We start from the raw sequence: 22162 nt of genomic DNA on the forward strand, positions 1-22162 counted from the left end.
GGTCTTCTGGTTGTGCTACACTGGCCCAGCGGCAAGACACCTTGGGGTAAATGAGCGCTTTACACATTTTTTTTAACATAACATCTATAAAGCGTTGTCATGTTTGGAGATGAACTTGGCCTGGCCCTTTATTGAACAGGGCTAATATTGAAGGTAAAAAGTAAATTATGGATGTCTTTGTATATTGACCTCAACTTATTTTGGAAATCATAACGTACATAAACACTGCTTTAATTGGGAAATGCTTTGGTAACAAAAAATATAATGTCCACATTGGAATCTTACCCTAACGAAGCCATGTTCTGATCTGACAGCTGTAATGTTGAACCCATAGGCCTGAACGAAGACCAAGCTGACGTATGACACTGCAGTGGAACCGCGGTTATCGTTCTTGGACTCAACGTTGAAGTAGGGAAGGGTGTTGTCTTCCCCACAAGTCTTGGCCATTGTGTACCTGCAGGTGCCCTGGAAGTCATAGTCTTTACCATCGAACGAATGGTAATGAGGGTCACCCCATGCCCAGCAGACAGCGTCAGATTTTGGGGAACAGACTGGTTGATGATCCTTCATGGAGCACACCTCTTTCGCTCTGCATTTGGTTTTGCGGCAAGAAGGTTTGGAGGGACCTGGAGTGGAAAAATAAGGAGGGAATTTGACAGTTCACAGATTTGAGTTTAGGAAGAGCAGTTTTTTTTATTCAACCACCCAAATTGCTCAAAGTACCCTACTTTACAAATTCTGAGGCTTTAGGCAACTTCGCCTAGTGGCAAATATTGCCCTAAAATTCGCAGGTAAGGCAGCCACAAACGTTTTTCCTTCTTCTTTAAAACATTTTAGGCCAGATGTACGAAGCTCGCGTTTTGCGATTTGCAAATTGCGTCGCTTTGCGACTCGTAATTAGTGACTCGCAAAATGCAATGTCTCAGACACTGCGATTCCCACTGGGGTCGCAAATCGCATGCCTCATCAATATTCATGAGGCAAGTGCAATTTGCGACCCCATTGGGAATGGCTAGCACTCATAGGGATTGTGGCCTGCTGAGGTCATCAGACCACCATGTCTGTGATTGGTTTTTCAATAAAGCAGCTTTTTATTTTTAAATGCAGCGCGTTTTCCTTTAAGGAAAACCGGATGCATTTAAAAAACAAAAACTTTTCAGTTTAATTTTTTAAGGGCAGGCAGTGGTCACACACACACGCACACACACACGCGCACATACACACACATAGACACACACACACACTTTCTGCATCATCACCTTTTATCTTTTGCTGGACCCTATATTTTTGCTGGCTTTAGAACTCTGTGCTCTTTATCCCTACTAACCAACAGGAAAGTGCCTGTGCATCCCCTTTAAACATGGTCGAATTAGCATGCTCAGTATATTTAACTTGCCTATAACTTCCTAGTATATGATTCAAAGTGTACTCTGGCCCTAGTAGTTGAATGTCACGTCTGGACTGCAGCACTTATTGTGCCATCCACTACTGTGGAACAGCAAACATAGCTTCAGGCCTTCCCTGTGTAGACTGACTGTAGCAGTGTAAAAACTGTGATTCCACCTTTCGAAATAAACCCTTTTGACAGGTACCAAAAACATCCCTTTAAATTTTATTCAGTCACCCCACGAAGGCCTTGTAGCCCACAAGGCAGAGTGCATGGTACTTAAAAGTAGGACATGTAGAAATGTAATGTTAACATGGTGTTCTACTGAGTAGCTCTATTTACTGGGACAGAACTAGCTGTCCTATGTAGAAAACCAGAATACAGATTCAAATCCTAATACCTTATCTCGGGAATGGGACAAGCCATAAAAATAATTAAATTACTATTTTTATTGGCAACTAAATATCCAATTCAATGGGGAGATGGGGTTTTTAATACATATTAAGCAAAAGTAACTTTTAGAACGTTACCTTTCTCCCTAGCAGACGATCCTGAAGGCTAATTTGCATTTGCTCTCCAGCTTCTCCCAGAAAGTGATTAGCATTTGAATTGGTGTTAAATGCCTCCCAGAAGCAAAGAATAGGCTGACTTGAATGGACAGAGTGAATTCTCTGAGCCCCACAGAATATACAGGGTAGAGGCTGCGGGCATCTTTTTGACACTACTGCGTCAAATCCTGCTGGAGTGTCAAATCCTGCTTCGCAGGTGTTCTGGGTTTACATTGAACACTTGGGGCACAATTGAAAGGTATAGAACAGAACATCAAGACTATTCTTGTGTATCAACTGTTTGGTTTCTGAAGTCTCCTGCTTTTCTCCTACCAGGCTTCTGACTCTTGAGTTATTGTGGATACAGTGACTACTTCCAACTGAATTTGGTGTTAGATGTGGGAGGACACTAGGATTGCCAAAGTACACTCCCCAGACACACACCCATCCTTTAGAGCCCAAGCTTAGTGTGGCCAAAGACATTCGCCATCATAAAAATGCCCCAAGTGGGTTGGGTTGGCCGCAGGAACTTTTACCCCTTTGTTTAGGGTGTGCCTGGAGTTATTCCCAACCACTAAATCTTGCCAGGCATAAATGTGACATTTCCAGACTCCCAATCTGGACCTGAAGAAGAAGGGAAAAGGACTGAGTCTGCTTTCTGTGACCTGAGAGGAGCCCTGAAAGACTGGACCTGCTCCTTCCTCTCCACAGGCCAAATAAGTGGTCTCCAGTGGCCACAAGGCTGACCTCCTGTTCAACCTACCGGAATACAACAGGCTAAAAGGGGCCTTTGCTGCAATTGTCCAGCTGATCAGTGGCATCTGGTCCTGGACTGGACTCTGCTGTTGACCTCTGGTTGATGTGCTGTAATTCTCTAAGTGCCTCACCTGAGCTCCTGGAGGGCATTAGAAATGTTTTTCTGTGATGTTTTCGGTCTTAAAGGGCTAAATCAGAAAATAAGATCTTTGTGAAGAGCAAATCTCTTTGAAATGTCTGACTTGCTCTCCATTGCAGGCAATCTCAAATTGCAACTATGTTCTGGTCTACAAGAGACCCTTGAGTATCACTGGAGCATTGTGATTTTAGGCCTTATTTCTATCTGAAACACCCAAAATTAAGTTCTCTGGTTCCCCTTTTTGGATATTTGTCATTGTGGTGTCATTCTGTTTATTAAGATTTTTTGTGCTTTGCTTTTTGACCCTATTACAGTTTTGGTACTACATAACACTTTACACATTAACCTAAGTTAGGCAAGTTTACCCTGACAAAGGTTGTGGTCATTCCTTGAGGTGGGTAGTCACTCACCCTAATAATAATCTAATTTTGTACAATCACATGCACAAATGCGCACACACACACACACACACCTCTAAACACGTGCTCTATGTGTACTTCTCAGGTACAGAAAACCTACCCACATTGTGTTCAACTATACTCAGCAACTTACATGGGGAGCAGCCTTTATTTGTGCTCAGTGCTTTATTCATGTGTGATAAAATAGTTTATGACATGTGACCATGAACAATAGGTAGCACTAACATAGATCAAACACAACCGGGGTCCTTCTACATGGGCCATGTTTAATGCTTATGTGTAGTTAAAAAGTCATACAGCGTACAACTCAAAACTTAAATGTACCACCTAATATGTTAGTTAAGATGCACTATGACACCTTCAAACACATGATGCAAACCACTACAGTCCACCAGATTGTGTGTCCCACTAAATGTCTTTAGTTTCTTTATGTTGTAAGTCATAAGTAGCAACTACCATTGTGTGCAAGGTTCAATCAACTTTAATATCTACGGGAAGTTTGATGTTTGAGAGCCATAGAACAACAGTCACATGGTTGCTTAAAACCTTTCAGAGATCATAAAGTCTTCTACTAGACTAAAGTTTGGTTTCAAGTGGGAATAACTTCCCATTTGATGCAAAAAGATATGATGAGGTTCCTCTTTTCGCCGGTATTATGATGTGATTGTATTAGCCTATATACACCTACTATTGAAATGCTATGTTATTTGTGTTTTTATAGCATAATAATCATGTGTGAGGGTATCGAGGAACTCTGTAGCAGGTGTGTGGGGTCAGCCCCCTGGGCTTACTCAAAAAGCCATGTCTTCAGCTTCTTGTGCAAGTCAAGCAGAGAGGAGGAGACTCTGGTGTGTTGTGGGAGGTCGTTTTATGCTATTCCTTACTCAGGCCAACTTAAAAAATGCCTGTTTTTAAGGTCTACTGAATTTTTGGTCAGTGACAGGACCACTGGAATTACTTGATTCCCCGGCTGCAGCACTTTTTGCATAACTAAGGATTCACCGCATTAGCCACATAATCCATCATCTGCTGCATATCTGATTTCAACAAAAAAATTGTTTCTAACTCATTTAGATCAAAAGTTACTAAAAATGTGGCGATATGTGTTTATCAGCATTCGAAGTCCCTTTGCAAAGGTTAACTGGCCATCTTTCAGTTGCTTATTTATTGTGTTTGGTTGTTAAATTGAACTGATGAGGTGAAATATTTGCCCAGACAGAATTAGCATGGGTAAAAAGTACAAAATAATGAAGTAATACTATGAAAAAATGTGGTGCATTATGCCGCATAATTTGGTGCTCCTCTGCCGCTTAATTCCAGTGGCGCTGGTCATTAGCCTGTTGCAGAAACAACACAGCTTATCTGTATTTAAGTTTGCCGTAAACCATTTCTATTGACCATTTCCTTGAATCTCTGATTACCTTTAACTACCAATCCCCGCCTTGTCGATCTGACTGCAATATAGGAACATTTATTTGAATGTTAGATCTTTAAAAATATAACAAAATACACAGGTCCGTGCATTTGACAGGGATAAAGCGATACAATTCCCTCGATTCCCACGCCCACAGAAATAAGTAAAGGCCATACTCACACACGGCTGACTCCCCGTAAAAATCACTTTTAGACATATGGAAGAGCAGGAGCCCAAAGGGAGTGCTGGGGTGTTCAACAAGATGGGGTGGGTACCCTGCCTCTTTGCTGAATCTGCGCTCACTCCAGGAGTACTCGGATCCGGGGATCTCCTTCCAGTTGAGGCCACTCAGGGCCGCCTGGTCATAGGTGATGGCTGTGGCTGAGGTCTTGGCCACGATCAGGGCATAGGTCTCACCCAGGTCCGACCCGTGTATGTTGTAGGTCGTGCAATAGGAGTAAATGTCCGGGACATTGATGAGAAGAGGATCATATGGGATAGAATCTTTTTTGAACCCACCAGACATATACATTACTTGGATCCCAGCAGATGCGTTGATGTATAGAGGGGTGTCTGACAGGTGGAGCCCAAGGACATCTCCATCAGACAAGCGCTTGCTCTTGTTAGCGGATCCCTTCCAATAATCCACCTGGGTGTTTTGAGATGTCACAATATACACAATGTCGTAGTTGTCCTGGAAAGACATCGGTGGCACAACAAACGTTGTTTCCCAGCTGGAGACTGGCAGGAGCTGCTCGTAGACGTGGTTGCAGTTGGTGTGCTTCTTGGCGCAGGTGTTGCCGCTTAGCACCGCGACTGGACTGCCTGACACAATCCGGGTGCCCGACAAGTCCTCCTTGCTCTGTATCTCAAAGGCTTGGTAGGCATCTAGATAAATGTCCGCTTTTTTACCTGCAGGGTATGTTTTGCTTTTGAAGGTGATTGCACGTGTTGGGTAGATGCTGACGGTGGTGGACTCTTTAAAAGCTACAACGGCAAACTCGCTCAAGGCTTCGGGCGGGCCATCCGGCGGGGTCAGGATGTAGTACTCTGTCCCGAGCTCCTGTAGGGGGTACACGATGGAACTGTCCGTGCTCAGATCCTTGCTGTTGACAGAGAGGACAGAGATGTCCTTATTAGCGGTGATAATGGTTGTCTGGGCAAAGACGTCACCCCCAGCCATCTCTTTGCCCACGTCAACCACAACCATTTTCGTCTCACGTGCATTAAGGTCGATTTTTTGCCGGAAGCTGCGACTGTTGACGGCTATGTTGACCTGCGTGGAATCTTCGGTGCCGGTGAGGAACAGCTTCAGGCTCGTGTGGCCCCCTAGCTTGTTGTTCTGCATGAAGACAGTGATAAACTCCTGCCCTAACGGGTCTGCTGCACCGGAACCTGCAAAGAAGGTAAGAGAAAAGCTGTTCATGAAAAATAGTCTTACTGACTCTTGTTTTTTACCAATGCATCTAAATGGCATTGTGTTTCTGAAGTAACTTTAATCCATGATACGTATAGGTGGATTGGAATGTTATCTTGTAGCCTATTCTCTTTGCACAATTGCTACTTGTTCATATACAAAGTGCATGATGTACTTCTGAGGAAGACAGACACGTTAATACTGGAAACATTACTATTTACAAGCGTCCATGGATACCAAAGTCCCATCATTAAAGAAACCCAAGCGGCATTGTCCTGGCTGCCCGCATCCATCCAGCCAGAGTGTGCCTCAAAGCATGTAGCCAGTCTAGTTAGTGCAACCCAGTCTCCACCTGCAGTGCTGTGAATTACAAGGCTGTTAGAAGCTACAAAGCCAGGGAATGGTTTTCGGTGCAGGGAATTGTCTCAGCTTTTCACTTCTAAAAAGTAGCGAGCTTGCTTATAGGAGGCTTCTGCTATGGGAGCACCACTTTTTTTGATGCTCCGGCAATGCAAGCCTCTCAATCATTCCTATGAAGCCATTCACAGCCACTCTGCATGGCTTTGCCTGGCCTCATAGATATGGAGTAGGACAAAGCAGCGCAAGTCATACTCTATGTCAAAGAGTTGTTTCATGGTCATTGCGGTGGGTTTTCATATGCAGCACCCATGGATTTTGATGCGACCCCAGATTTACTCAATCATGTAAACCCGAGCAGTGCGAAAACCTTATACCTCCGTAGAGCAGGCATAACAAGGAGAAATATTTTTATTTCTCCTCGTTTTTTTCCTCTTTCCAGGTGTGCATTCTAAAGCACACATAGAATGCGGAAAACACTTCTCTGTATTTTTTTGTGGGCAGGAAGGTGCACCTTCCTGCACAAAAACAATCCTGCCTGCAATTGAGGCACCCTTGCATGGTGCACATTTGCCTACGTTGTTGCTAGGCAGCATATTGTGCCCCTGAGCAGGGGGAAATTACAGGAATGCAACATATTTAATAAATACAGTGCATTCATGCCTTTCCATATTGGTGTAGGGCAGCGCCGCAAGAAGACTTGTGGTGCTGATCTACGCCGGTTCCTTATAAATGAGGCCCTAGGTGTGGCAATTCCGAGAATTATATAAGACCAGCTAAAACCCATCATCAATGGCTAACAGGTTTATCATTTAAGCAACTCTACTTTCCCCAGTCCAAGAAATAATCTACCTGTAGATGAATAGGAGAGAAGACTTCTCTGTCTGCAGTAGAAGTGGTGTAGAGCAGTCTCCAGCTAACCACTGAACCTGCCACACCGTCATTCTACTTGTCTTTCAATCCCGCCTCCCAATCTCCATCCTGTTCTCTATGTTTATCGTCCCTCTACCTCTCATTCTATCTACTCTCTCTATCCTGTTTCTCTGTCTCACTCTTCATCTCTTCTGCCTCTCACTCATACGTATCTCACTCCTTCATTCTCTCCCTGACATCCATATTTCTGTCACCTTTCTCTTCCTTTTCCCCGGTTCCTTTTTCTTGTTTTTATCTTATTTCTCTTCTATTTCTCTATTAAACATTCGGTCATATTTTCCTCTCATCTTTTCCCTTCCTATCTTTCCACCTTTCCTTTTGCTTAATCCCTTTACCCTTCCCTTACCATTTCTTCCTCATCATCTACTCTCCTCCACCCCAATCCTCTACCAAAGAGTAATCATAGAGCCAGGTCCCAGGAAAGCTCTGATCGAGCCTCTAAAATAACCACAGCCAGGAAGGGGCCAGGTGCAGGGCAGAAAGGGCTCTGGGCATCAGTGCCACTGCACTGGTTGCACAATTGATAGCTATACCCCTGTCCTGTATGTAACGGGTGAATATGCTGCCTTTCTCAAAGCAGAGAACTGGGCAAATTGTAGAAGATATTTCTCCTGCTTGGGCCTGTGAGATGATGTTGAGAATTCCAGAGGGCCCGAAACTGAGATTGTGATAAAATGCTTAGAACTTGTGTGATAATTTGGGGCGAAGGACCTCTTTAACCTAATGGCCACTGGATGAGCCTTTTATACTGCTGATCATGGACCTTATCTTAAATGGAGAATATTTAGAAGAATTTCTGACATAGCCTATGTGCATCAATATGCTAGGCTTGGACACATTAGTATAAACTAAGATGATAAACATACATCAGTTCAGACTACATTGTTATGCTATTATCTGTTATACCTGGGGTTTCTGGGGATTTATCATTACCATTCCAAGGATATGAAACATGATGCAGCTACTCCTTTTTAATCGGAAATTACAACTTAAAAGTGTTTATAGATATCCACAATGTTAGTCTATGTGAGGAGTATGCCTCACGATAGTGAAAAAACAAATTTAGCTGTTTGTCACTACTAGGTCATGCAAAACTTACTAGTGCATATCCTACCTTTTGCTTACATAGCACACAGCCCACAGGGCCTGCCTTAGGAATAACTTATGTATAATAAGTTTAAGGCTTGGCAAGTGGTTTTAGATATCACGTTGAGTGGCAGTAAACTGCACACAGGCTTTGCAATGGCAGACCTGAGAAAGGTTTGAAAGGCGACTTGTGTGGGTGGCACAACCAATGCTGCGGGCCCACTAGTAGCATTTAGAGTACAGGCCCTGGGTATATGGTGTACCACTTTACAAGGGACTTACAAGTAAACTAAATATGCCAATCATGTATACATTAATGTTACCATGTTTATGGGAGAAGCACATGCACTTTTTCATTGGTCAACAGTGGTAAAGTGCTCAGAGATATAAGGCCAACAAAAAGATACAGCAAAATGAGGAGGTAAGCAGGCAAAATGTTTGGGAGTAAACCACCCTAAGGATGACGGGTCTAACATTATCATTGGCTGTCCTCGAAATATAGATAGCAAAATGCATGTCCCAGACTGAAGTCTCATTAGATGTTCTTATCAATGCCATTGTCTAGTTGACTTGACACCTTTACAGGTTCTTAGAAAGATAAAGACTGATGGCATCGACATGAAATGTAGACATGCTGATGATAAGGCAAAAAATTGAGTCTTTGTCTGCTCTTAATGGAATCTGGCCTTATTGGCTTTACGTCACAGCCATGAATTGGAATCTGATGACCCAGTCCTGAAGACCTGAGGATATTTGTGAAGGTAGCAATAGGTCTGAAGGGAAAAAGTTTCAGTAGGATGAACAAGCAGCTTTTTACCTCACCATAGTTATGTGCGATTTTACCACAGAGGTTATCTAAGCCCCTGTCAACTACCTTACAGACATTTTTACCTCTTTATGACATTTGTACTATTTTCCCATTGGGTAACATTAAACAGATTTTTCTCCAGTGCTTTTCTTCTAGAGGGGTGGTCCTTGCGTCATTGAAAACAGTTGATCTCTTAATCTGATTTTTTTTTACATTTTCTCTGGCATTTTTCTTTTTAATGTCCTTTCGTGTGGCTAGACGTATTTGGACCTTATATGCTTAAATTTGTTTGATTGCGGGGTTACTTTGGAGCATATCAACAACAACCGACGATAATTATCGCTGAGCGCACTTAGCGCTCGGATAATTATCGCCGGCTAGCGCTGATTTTTATCGCTGAGATAGCGTGCTATTAGCAACGCTTATCTCATCAGCGATAAAAATCCTAGCGCTAACTGGCTAACATGAGATTATCGCTGGAAACCCAGCGATAATCTCACGTTAGCTAGTTGATAGGGACTCAGAAACTTAGCCATGATATCCACCTTCCATAGGATATCATGGCTAAGTCAGTCCTGAAGCAGGTGTTAGGAAAGTAGCGATAACAGGGGTTATCGCTACTTTTCCAGACGCGATGCTTCATAGTGTTAGGCTTGCTGATAGGAGAAATGTCGCTTAGCGACATTTCTCCTGTCATGTTAGGTCAGGAACGCCCACTTTGCATCTCATTAGAGATGCAACGCTGGGCGTTAGGAATCCTGACGCTAAAGCAAGGTTTCACGCGTTAGCGTGGCCTTGCTGATTAGGCGATAAAATTATCGCTGCTTTTCGGCCGAAAACGGCCGCAAAAGCGGCGATAATTTTTTATCGCCTGCTTGTTGATATGCCCCTTTGTCTCACTATTGCACGTATGCTGCGTAGTTTTATGTGAGGATGCCATCGCAGCGTGTGCCAAGCTGCAAAGTACAATCCAGGGATGCCCCTCAAAAGTAAAAACTAGTTTACCGTTGTGGGTAGGTTACTTTTTGACCTAGTGGAAGGTCAAGCCCACACCAAGACTGGCGTTTCTCTCTCCCATAGTTTAATGGCCTAATTTCCTACATTAACTAATTTCACATTTGAAGACCAGTTTGTTCATTTCCGCCATTTGCACAGGTTTCCGGACTTTATGGAAGTGAACATGTAAATTATAAATGGATGTCGTTTCCGTGGCTGTAAACATGCATTTCAAAAAGCAGGATGTAAACGAACTAAACAATAAAATATAGTATATTTAAATTCAAACATACTTAAGACACATTTATGAGAATAAAGGCCTCATTCAAATGCGTGCTATCGTTCTAAATACATGCGATCCCTGCATTTTTTGCTTTAGTATTTTGGACTGATCATGTAGTTTAGAAAATACATGCATCGAATGGTGTGCTTCCACTGAACGACACTCCCAAACCGAGAACGCTATTTTTGTTGAAAGTGAAATTGAGTCCTAGGTTACAAATCTCCTTAATGTGTGCTCCCAAATGTTGACATGTATGCAGGAGCACATCTTCTCTCGCCTTAACGAAAGGCTATAAGCTTTATAACTCTCTTTTCCTATGCTGTCCCTCCAAAAAATGTTCTCAAAATACATAAGTCAAAATGTTGCCTTTCTCAATACGTGTTTCATTCTACACGATGCTCTCTCGGCGCTAGTTCAGCCGGTCACATCCAGCCAATGTAGTACTCTAAACAGCCACATAGTGGCACTGCTACATCGGCAAAGGTGTCTCTGCGCTAGTTCAGCCGGTCACATCCAGCCAATGTAGTACTCTAAATAGCCAAAAAGTGGCACTGCTGCATTGGCAAAGGTGTCACGGGAGCAGACGCGTTTGAAGTATTAGACCAGTACCGTTGGCTTCTGTCTCCACTTGATCATTACTAGAACCTGGAGACCTCAACTGAATCATTATTGAAATTGGAGGACGCCCAGGTCTTTCAGTGGGTCGGGTCTCACCGATGCTAAGCAACGGCATGTTTTTTAAAGGGGGTCTCGAAACGGGTCTCTATCGGACTCTGGGGCAGATTTACAAGCCCCTTGCGTGACTTTTGCGCTGAAGTTGCGCCACTTTTTTGACGCAACAGCGGCGCAAACAATGCGGCCTATTTACAACGTGACGCAACGTGACGCATCTAGGGAGATGCGTGACGTTGTAAAGCCCTGCGTTACATTATACCTTTGTCAGGTATAATGTATGCAGGGCGGGCGTTCCCACGCAGGAAGGCCTTGTAAAAGTGACTCAGTGAAACCTACAAGATTTCACTGCGCCACTTTTAGGACGCCACTGCGTTCAAGCAGGAGTAAGTAGTGATGCAGTGTAGTGGGAATAGGCCTAAACACGCATTGCTGGAGTTGCGTCGTGCTTGCGACACGACAACTCCAGCAATGTGTGACTTTTCCGCCAACAGATGCGCCAGAATTTCTGATGCATCTGGCAATCCTTGCACCATAGTGCGCCGTATTGCAAATACGGCGCATCTATGGTGGTGCAAGGGTTTCTAAGGATGGCGCAGGGACAGATGCGTCACTTTCTTTTAAATCTGCCCCTGTGTTTTGTGCCCTGTCACAGGCGGTCCGTTTTTTTTCCGGACTGCAGTGACAGCAGGCACATCGATGTGCGCCTGCTCACACTGTCTCACCTGTTGTTGGGAAGGTAAATCCTTTAAAGACAGTCATTTTCTCTCTGGATTTCCCTTCTGTTTTTGAAACTCAGAAGCAGCAACATTGTCGTGGTGTCACCAGGGTTTTAAGTGGAAGCTTTTTCAATATTATATGCTAGCCATAGTTGCTGCTTATTTATCTTATGCAACTAGCAACCATTGACAAAGCCAATAGTCGTGACTTCTTAGAGGTATGATACTTGTACCATATATATAGATGCAATGACAGAAATGGCAAAATACAAGTCGGGCGGCACACTGTGCTAAGCACAGATTTTTAGCTTACGTGTATTTAAGCCACGATCTTAATTGCACTAGCCACGCCCCTTTGAGAGACCCCCCTGTTTTTTCATCCCATTTAAAGCCCTGAGTACACCACTGAGTCACTACTTGAAGAGGAGGGCCGTGGCAGAAGCATTTTAAATGATCTTAACCACAAAATAATTCGCAAACAATACAGAAACAAGCATTCGTCAAATAAATATATATGATGACTTATTTAATTTACAATTCGTTTTTAAAAATCTGAATTTTAATGGACATGTTGGCGTTTTTCTAATTCAATTTGGGTCACTCATCATCCATACTGTATTCTGTTTTTGCCCTTGCGCTGCTCCTACTAATCAATGTCAGAATACAAACAACTTCTAGCCCTCAATTTCAAACTCCTTCACGTTTACAGAACGCTTTACTAATTTACATACATTTTATTAAAACTGTAAGAATTATTTAATTTTCGGAGCAGTCGTGCATACCCTGAGTAGGCTTTCTGGACCCCTTGGAATTACCCACTGCATTAGGGAACCAGACACGTGTTCTTGCTTCCATGTTAGGTCTGTGACTCGCTCCATGGGATTTTTTATGCACTTTTTTTTATTACATGCCAACTCACTAATATACTCTCTATTGGAAAAGCTGGTCTGGACAGTTGGGTAAATGAGGAGTTTTAGTGTCAGCTTGGTTAGACTTATTGGTTTGCCATTTCCATATGTCTGGCTCTACCCCAGCCCTGACAGCTTTCAAAGACACAAGTCTTTGACATAATATTACCACCGTCCTATAGCACATGAGAGATCATGTCTACGCATAAAATGTTATCAGTGCTGCCAGTAGTGATGTGAAATGTGAGATGTTTGAGTATAGTGAATTAAAGTGTAAGCATCTTGATTTCCATAGTAGTGCTATGAAATGCAAATGAGCAGATAAGAACTGCCACTTTCAGGGCACGGTGTCCTCACACCTTAGCGGTCCTCAACATTTTGAACACGTGCAACATTGAGACAGGGGGTCAATCTTTTCGAAGGTGTTGGCACCTGTGCACTTGACGAGACCATAGGCCCTATGGCTGTGACCGGGTTTCTCCAAATAACAATGACCTACTAGGTCACAGCTAATTCTCAATATTTTAAAAGCTGAGGAACCACCGCACACCCCAGCAACATGTACATGACGCCAAACCTTCATTTTCACAACTAAAAAAATATCCAAGAGTTTACTCTTGCTTTGATTAAAGAAACAGTTTTTAAAAAACATAACATGGACATCTTTGTAAAATTTTAAAGCATAGCTGCCAAGTGGTTCCATGTCATGTATAACATCTTAAGCCAATTCTGGTATTTTAGCCAACAGCACTCTGAGTGCTGGGGTTTTGAGCCCAAAATGACAGTGTTAAATGCATGTGAAACTACAAGCCCCATAATGCATATGTTGCTGACTATATAGAACTGAAGCTGTATATTTTATAGTGCCATTTGGCAGACATGTGAGCTGCAAAATAAAATGTAGTTCCTTTCTGCCTTTTTTCTTGTAAGCAATAAAGTCTAAAAGACAATGTAGTGGGGAACAGGGCAGAGACAGCCTTTCAAATGAAAATGTGAGCATCTCACTGCAAATGGGCTAAAATGAACGCTCCTTGGCAAAACAAATTGGCAGAAGAATGTGTCTTTGTAGAGACACTGAAAGAGAGAAACAATGAGCTGCAAGCCCATTCTCGGGCTGTACAGTGGACCTCTCTGTTTGGTCAATTTAACTTTCCTTTAAGTCAATTGTAAGTGCTGCCTACAATGCCTGCTAAGACTACCTCTGTGGTCTGGCCGGACTGCAGTTAAAATCATTGCTATGATACATGGTAGACAAATGTGCATCTGCCATGTAGAAAAAGCCAATTTTGATATATTCCCTCTGCCTGGTAAGATCAGTAAGAAGGGTGTTAATATTTAACAAGCATTAGCAAAGCCAATAGGTCTTGCATTGGCCAGCAGTCTTTTGGATCTGTCAGTGTTTTTCTTTTTCATGATTGTTGCGCAATCCTTTTATTGGGGAAGCTACTGGACCTTCATCAATATATTAAAAAAGACATTTGCTTTAAGCATAAGTATCTGTTGGTCGATAAAAAACCACACACATTGCTATAGTAGTCCCTGACACTTAAGCAAACTATTTTGTGTGTGGATGTGCGTCTTGTGAAAGGGTAAATTAATGTCACTCACAGCCAAGTTAGCCAAATGTCTCAAGTGCACTGAACCAATGCCCCATGCTGTATGCGGTAGTGGATGGAAGAAAAATGTGAATGACTCATTAACAGACCAATGTTGGAAGAGGTCTGTCTGAAAGTCCCAAAATGATAATATATATATAATTTCAGTAAAATAAAAAAGGTCTTGGCTAGCATTGGACCTAATAATAGGGCACAGTACATGTTGCTATTACACAGTGTAGATCGTGCTAGACTTTTCTCTGAACGGGTTTAGATGGGATTAAATTCTTCATTCCCTATCTCCCCTTGGGAAAATGCTAGAAAAAATGCTTCAAGTTATTTCCTACTTAATTTTCAATATCTACTTTAACGGTGTAGCCATATTTTTGACAACTTGAGTGGAAAAGTAACTTTATACAATTGTACTTTATGCTATCTGAACCAGAACTGGCTTAAAGCCACTCGTTACACCGCTACAGCTCAAAAATACATAATTGGCTGGGATACTTAATGACTCTGGATTAGAGGAAAATTCATTGCCTCTGAGCCCAGGAAAAGCAAATTGGTGTTAAGTTACTTGGGGGTGGACAGGAACACCACCTATTTTGACTTGAAAATGCAAGAGATGGGTTCGTCTATTCATTCCAGGGACTCTCCTATACAGCCATCCTCCAATCATAGAAGGAGAAAGAACCCGTTTAACCCGGTCAATGGCTGGGAGAAAAGCCATCTAAATACGGAAGAGGCCAAGGAGCTGAAAACAGGACTGCCTTGTTTAATCAATCAATCAGGGGTTTATGAAGCGCGCTACTCAACCGTGAGGGTCTCAAGGTGCTTGGGGGGTGGGGGGTTCAGGGGCGGCTCCGGATCAGTCAAAGAGCCAGGTCTTCAGGTCCTTCCTGAACGTGTGCAGGGTCGCGGAGCATCTGAGGTTCACAGGGAGCTCGTTTCAGGTTTTGGCTGCAATGTAGGAGAAAGCTCTCCTGCCGGTTCTGTTTCTGTGGATGCGGGGGACTTCTACCTGGGCGAGGTAGGCGGCGCGGAGGCTCCTCTTGGGTATATGGAAGGATACTCTCTTGTTGAGGTATTTGGGTCCGATGTTGTCGAGGGATTTGTAGGCGTGGGTGAGGAGTTTGAAGGTGACCCTCTTCTCAACGGGGAGCCAGTGAAGGCCTCGAAGGTGTTGGGTCATGTGCTCATGGTGCGGTGTCCCGAGGACGAGTCTGGCTGCGACGTTCTGGATGGTTTGGAATTTGTGTAGAAGAGTTTTGTTGATTCCGGTGTAGAGGGCTTTGCCGTAGTGCAGTCTGCTGGTTATGAGTGTATGGGTGACGGTCCTTCTGCAGTCGGGGGGGATCCATTTGAAGGTCTTACGGAGGATGTGAAGGTGTTGATCTGGTGGTTCATGCAGAGGGAGGAGTCTAGGATGATGCCGAGGTTCTGAGCATGGTCTGTGGGGGTGGGTGGGCTCCTGAGGGCAGAGGGCCACCAGGTATTGTTCCAGGCTGAGCTGCAGGGTCTGAGGAAAAGGACCTCGGTCTTCTCTGAGTTTAGCTGAAGACAGCTGTCCTTCATCCAGGCTGCCACATTCTTCATTTCTTCCTGGAAGCAGAGTTTGGTGTCTTCGGGGTTCTTCGTGAGTGAGAGTAGGAGCTGGGTGTCGTCGGCGTAGGATACGATGCTGAGCCCATGCTGTCGGACGATGGCGGCGAGGGGGGCCATGTAGATGTTGAAGAGCGTGGGGCTCAGTGATGATCCCTGGGGTACTCCGCAGTTGATTTCCGTGGGTTTGGAGAGGAAGGGAGGGAGTCGAATCCTCTGTGTTCTGCAGGAGAGGAAGGATTGGATCCAGCCGAGGGCGGCTCCTTGTATTCCCGCGTCGTGAAGTCTGGCTGCGAGCGTGCGATGTGAAACGGTGTCAAAGACTGCGGAGAGGCCCAGGATGCTGAGGGCCACAGTGTGTCCCTGATCCAGTAGCATGCGGATGTCATCAATGGCGGCGATAAGGGTGGTCTCGGTGCTGTGGTTGCTGCGGAATCCAGACTGGGATGCATCCAGGATGGAGTTCTCTTCGATGAAGGTGGTCAGCTGGTCTCTCTGTGACCATGACTTTGGCTGCAAACGGGAGGAGAGAGACGGGCCGGTAGTTTTTCAGGTCCATTGGGTCGGCAGTTGGTTTCTTGAGGAGGGGTTTTACCTATGCCCGTTTACAGTCATCTGGGCAGATGCCTGCTCTGAGGGAGGCGTTGATGATGCGTCCAAGTTCGACTGCGATGATGGAGGCGGCCCCGTGAAATATGTGAGGTGGTCAGGGGTCCGTAGGGGCTCCTGAGTGAGTTTTCCTCATGGTTGTGGTGATGAGTTCCACGGTGGCGGGATCCCAGGACATGATGGTCGGCCTTGTTGTGATAGCTCGGTTAATTCTTTCACCAGGAGCACATCCATACACAAAGTATTTTCCTGCAGCATTAGGGACAACTATGGCAATATGTGCTTTCAAAGACCCCCAATTTTTTTCTTTTAGCAAATATTTTTGTTTTTTAGTCTGATGAGGGGTTAGCAGCTTCCCCAAAAATAACATTTTGCAACAACCATGCTAAAATAAAATAAGCATTGGCAAAGCCAAATGCTGGCAGCTACACCAGACCTATTGGCTTTGCCAATGCTTATGTTACTAAACGTCCTTACTTTTCATAGTGGAAAATGTCACTTGCGATCCTTGTTTCTATTACACAAGTTACCATGTGTCATATTCAAGAACTGCATTTAGCAATATTTTTAGTAGCACTGCAGTAGTAATCTAACATACTACAAAATGCTGTTCACCAACCAACGTACCTCAGTTTCACCTTTGCTTCTCCTATCTGTTTCTGTGCGCAGTCTCCACACACATGACTATACACTGTAGTAGTAAATGTGGGAAGGACAGAGGGGAGGGGCTGGAACATAGGGAATACTTACTACTAAAATAGAATGCTTAAGGGAGGATTAAGGAGGAATTAAAGTTGGAGGAAGGGATTTAGGAAGAGATGTGCACCCGCTCGCAAAAGAGTACGCACATTCCTATTCACGCACTGCACTTCTAAAGTTACTGTGGCCAAAAATGAACCAAAACGGCGGGGGCGGGGCCGATCGGCAACTGTGATGGCAGCGCTCGAGGAGAGCTCCGTATCCCGCCAGCCTAAAACCCTGTATAATCCAACAAATATCCATCTAGAGACCCAGATTTCTTCGTCCCTGTAATTTCCGGGACCGCGGGCCGCCTTGAGTGAGAAGCGGCGAGCTTGTGCCCGATTGGGGTAGAGGAACAATGTGAGGGCGGAGCCTGCGACAGAAGTCCTACGAGGCCAGGGACTTGCGTAGATTGGCGCTGCGGCAATCCCTTGCAGTGCAGTCGGGACCGGCGCGACTGAGAACCACCTGCGGCATTCTCCGTGCAACCACTCCCTAGCGGAGACTGACAGTAAGGCTGAGGGCCCGGGGGGCCTCAGGGGTGGGAATGGCTGGGGTGCGGGCGCTGAAGAGGACGGAGGGACCCCTGGAGCATGGAAAGAGATATCTGAATGCGGCCCTCAAAGAGTCGCTGCTCGAGGGGGCTTCTCCTGCGGTATTCCGCCTACCATCTCTACCCCACCCTCCAGAATTGACCTAGTGAGACCGAGGGGAAGGCGCTGGGCACTGTTTCTTCTAATGTTGGTGAGAGTCCCCATTTCATCTTCTTTATCCAGGATCGGCGCACCATAGTGCAAAGTGGCCATTTTAAGCTGGTGGCAGAGGCTGCACTGATTCGGCCTGGGACATGGGGAGCTGCCACAACAGAAAACTCTTTCACGTGCCACGACTGAAGGGTCTTGTCCAGCACTGCTCCGGGCTGTAGGGAGGAAATATCACCTGGGTATCCACCTCTTTTGACGCAGACGTCTCTGACATTGGTGTCTTTTTCCCTCCTACCTGCATCTTGCTGTTCCCCCCCTGATCCCCACACTTTGAAGCAGAGCCGGGAACGGGCTTTATCCAGTGCGCAAGATTTCTTCCCTAAGGACAGCGACGTTCCTACCAATGGACCTGAGAAGAATATCGTAGTCCACATGAGCTTGACTACGGCGTCTGCCCACTGTGGTGGTGCTATACTCTGGAGAGTAACAGGGCTCCAATGGACACTTGATGCGACATGCTTGGGTGTGGCGGGCGTCCTCCACGTATGTACGTAATAGTTGCATCCTCCACAATCGCTGTGGCTTGGTGAGGGACGGTCCGAAGAGGAGACAGGAGGGGCCCATAGAGACAATTGGGATATGGCAACGGCGAAGGGGTCTCGACAAACGTACCAGACTAAGCTGGACAAGTTTGTGCTTTCCAAGGCAGAGAGCCTAGAGGAACAAAATGTTGATCAGGGCGCAAAGAAGTAGGCTGATGAGGGTGCCCATACCCTCCAAAATATTATGGAAGCCATACAGGGGGTCCGTATCAATTTGGATAAAAAAATAGACTCTGTTACCGCAGAAGTGACCCTAATGCATGTAGACCTGCGAACGTTGGGGGAGAGGATCAAAACTGCTGAAAACTCTGTCTCGGATATTCAATCCTTCACTAAAGTATTGGAACAGAAGGTAAAGAAACTTCAGGTCATGACGGGGGAAATGGAGGCCCGGCTGGAAGATCATAAAGGGAGGGCGCGCAGGAACAATGTCCGATTCTTGGGTGTGCCGGAACGGGCGGAAGGTTAGTAGAAGAGAGTAGGAGAGAGTGAGTAGTAGAGAGCAGCCACGGTCGGTAGTAGGAGTTCCCACAGGGCGGTGACGTGGGGAGGGGGAGGGGCAGGGTGGGGGGTAGTAAACTGTGTATTACGGAGGTTTACAGGTAAGTAAACAAATAAATTAATAAAACGAATTTCGTTGCGTGCACTGCATCGCCAAATGCGAAAAGCGAAAAGCTTCAAACACAACTTTTTAAAAGCCCATCCTGAAACCCCTATAACTGACCCTTACTTCTCAATGAACAATGGGCTCATTAAGAACGATATCATTCTTTACACCAAAAGAAGAGCTCAATGGAGAAAGGCCGTTCTCGCTCTCTTCAGGGTATCGCGCACGAAGAAAACCGCGCACGGATTCACTACTATGAGTAGTACAGAGTATAAGAGAATGAGTAGAGAGTAGAAAGTAGTAGAGAGTAGTAGAGAGTGAGTAGTAGAGAGTGAGTGGTAAAGAGTAGTAGAGAGTGAGTAGAGAGTAGTAGAGAGTGAATAGTAGAGTGAGTAGACTAGAGAGTGAGCAGAGTAGAGAGTAGAAGAGAATAGTAGAGAGTGAGTAGTAGAGAGTAGTAGAGAGTGAGTAGTAGAGATTAGTATAGAGTGAGTAGTAGAGAGTGAGTAGTAGAGAGCAGAGAGCAGTAGAGAGTGTAGTAGAGAGTAGTAGAGAGTGAGTAGTAAAATGAGAGTGGGTAGAGTAGAGAGTAGTAGAGAGTAGTAGAGTGAGTAGAGTAGAGAGTAGTAGAGAGTAGTAGAGAGTGAGTATTAGAGAGTAGTAGAGAGTAGTAGAGAGTGAATAGAGCAGAGAGTAATAGAGAGTAGTAGAGAGTGAGTAGTAGAGTGTAGTAGAGAGTAAGTAGTAGAGAGTGAGTAGTAGAGAGTAGTAGAGAGTGAGTAGTAGAGAGTAGTAGAGAGTAGTAGAGAGTGAGTACAGAGTGAGAAAGTAGTAGAGAGTGAGTAGAGTAGAGAGTAGTAGTGTAGTAGAGAGTGTGTAGTAGAGTGTAGTAGAGAGTAGTAGGGAGTGAGGAGTAGAGAGTAGTAGAGAGAGAGTAGTAGAGAGTGAGTAGTAGAGACTAGTAGAGAGTGTGTAGAGAGTAGTAGAGAGTGAGTAGTAGAGAGTAGTAGAGAGTGAGTAGAGAGTAGTAGAGCGTGAGTAGTAGAGAGTGAGTAGTAGAGAGTAGAAGAGTGAGTAGTAGAGAGTAGTAGAGAGTGAGTAGAGATTGAGAGTAGTAGAGAGTAGTAGAGAGTGGGTAGAGAGTGAGTAGTAGAGAGTAGTAGAGTGAGGAGTAGAGAGTGAGTAGTAGAGAGTAGTAGAGAGTGAGTAGAGCAGAGAGTAGTAGAGAGTGAGTAGTAGAGTGTAGTAGATAGTAGTAGAGAGTGAGGAGTAGAGAGTAGTAAAGAGTGAGGAGTAGGGAGTAATAGAGAGAGAGTAGTAGAGAGTAGTAGAGAGTGAGTAGTAGAGAGTGAGTAGTAGAGAGTAGTAGAGAGTGAGTAGTAGAGAGTAGTAGAGTGTAGTAGAGAGTAGCAGAGAGTGAGAAGTAGAGAGTAGCAGAGAGTGTATAGGGAGTGGAGTGAGAGAGTAGTAGAGAGTGAGTAGTAGAGAGTAGAAGAGAGTGAGTAGAGTAGAGAGTAGTAGAGAGTGAGTAGTAGAGTGTAGTAGAGAATAGTAGAGAGTGAGGAGTAGAGAGTAGTAGAGAGAGAGTAGTAAAATGAGAGTGGGTAGAGTAGAGAGTAGTAGAGTGAGTGGAGTAGAGAGTAGTAGAGAGTAGTAGAGAGTGAGTATTAGAGAGTAGTAGAGAGTAGTAGAGAGTGAATAGAGCAGAGAGTAATAGAGAGTAGTAGAGCGTGAGTAGTAGAGTGTAGTAGAGAGTAAGTAGTAGAGAGTGAGTAGTATAGAGTAGTAGAGAGTGAGTAGTAGAGAGTAGTAGAGAGTAGTAGAGAGTGAGTATAGGGTGAGAAAGTAGTAGAGAGTGAGTAGAGTAGAGAGTAGTAGTGTAGTAGAGAGTGTGTAGTAGAGTGTAGTAGAGAGTAGTAGAGAGTGAGGAGTAGAGAGTAGTAGAGAGAGAGTAGTAGAGAGTGAGTAGTAGAGACTAGTAGAGAGTGTGTAGAGAGTAGTAGAGAGTGAGTAGTAGAGAGTGAGTAGAGAGTAGTAGAGCGTGAGTAGTAGAGAGTGAGTAGTAGAGAGTAGAAGAGTGAGTAGTAGAGAGTAGTAGAGAGTGAGTAGAGAGTGAGAGTAGTAGAGAGTAGTAGAGAGTGGGTAGAGAGTGAGTAGTAGAGAGTAGTAGAGTGAGGAGTAGAGAGTGAGTAGTAGAGAGTAGTAGAGAGTGAGTAGAGCAGAGAGTAGTAGAGAGTGAGTAGTAGAGTGTAGTAGATAGTAGTAGAGAGTGAGGAGTAGAGAGTAGTAAAGAGTGAGGAGTAGGGAGTAATAGAGAGAGAGTAGTAGAGAGTAGTAGAGAGTGAGTAGTAGAGAGTGAGTAGTAGAGAGTAGTAGAGAGTGAGCAGTAGAGAGTAGTAGAGTGTAGTAGAGAGTAGCAGAGAGTGAGAAGTAGAGAGTAGCAGAGAGTGTATAGGGAGTGGAGTGAGAGAGTAGTAGAGAGTAGAAGAGAGTGAGTAGAGTAGAGAGTAGTAGAGAGTAGTAGAGAGTGAGTAGTAGAGTGTAGTAGAGAATAGTAGAGAGTGAGGAGTAGAGAGTAGTAGAGAGAGAGTAGTAGAGAGTGAGGAGTAGAGAGTGAGGAGTAGAGAGTGAGGAGTAGAGAGTAGTAGAGAGTGAGTAGTAGAGAGTAGTAGAGAGTGAGAAGTAGAGAGTGAGAAGAGAGTGAGGGCAGTAGAGAGTGAGCAGTAGAGAGTAGTGGAGAGTGAGTAGAGAGTGAGTAGTAGAGAGCAGTAGAGAGTGAGTAGTAGAGAGTAGTACAGAGTGAGTAGAGACTAGTAGAGAGTGAGTAGTAGCGAGTACTAGAGAGTAGAAGAGAGTATTA

At 44.6% G+C, this 22162-nt stretch overlaps 1 protein-coding gene across 1 annotated transcript in view; it reads right to left on the reverse strand.

The window, feature by feature from the left end:
- LOC146809166 (IgGFc-binding protein-like) overlaps positions 1 to 22162 on the reverse strand; it is a 249274-nt gene that overhangs the window by 208466 nt on the left and 18646 nt on the right. The window contains exons 2-3 of the mRNA XM_085615958.1: positions 4844 to 6058; positions 286 to 626 (exon numbers count right to left, since the gene is read on the reverse strand). Coding sequence (XP_085472084.1) covers positions 286 to 626; positions 4844 to 6058 — 1556 coding nt within the window. The remainder of the gene's footprint in view (positions 1 to 285; positions 627 to 4843; positions 6059 to 22162) is intronic.

Source organism: Triturus cristatus, chromosome 7, assembly GCF_964204655.1.
Source record: "Triturus cristatus chromosome 7, aTriCri1.1, whole genome shotgun sequence".
NCBI lineage: Eukaryota > Metazoa > Chordata > Amphibia > Caudata > Salamandridae > Triturus > Triturus cristatus.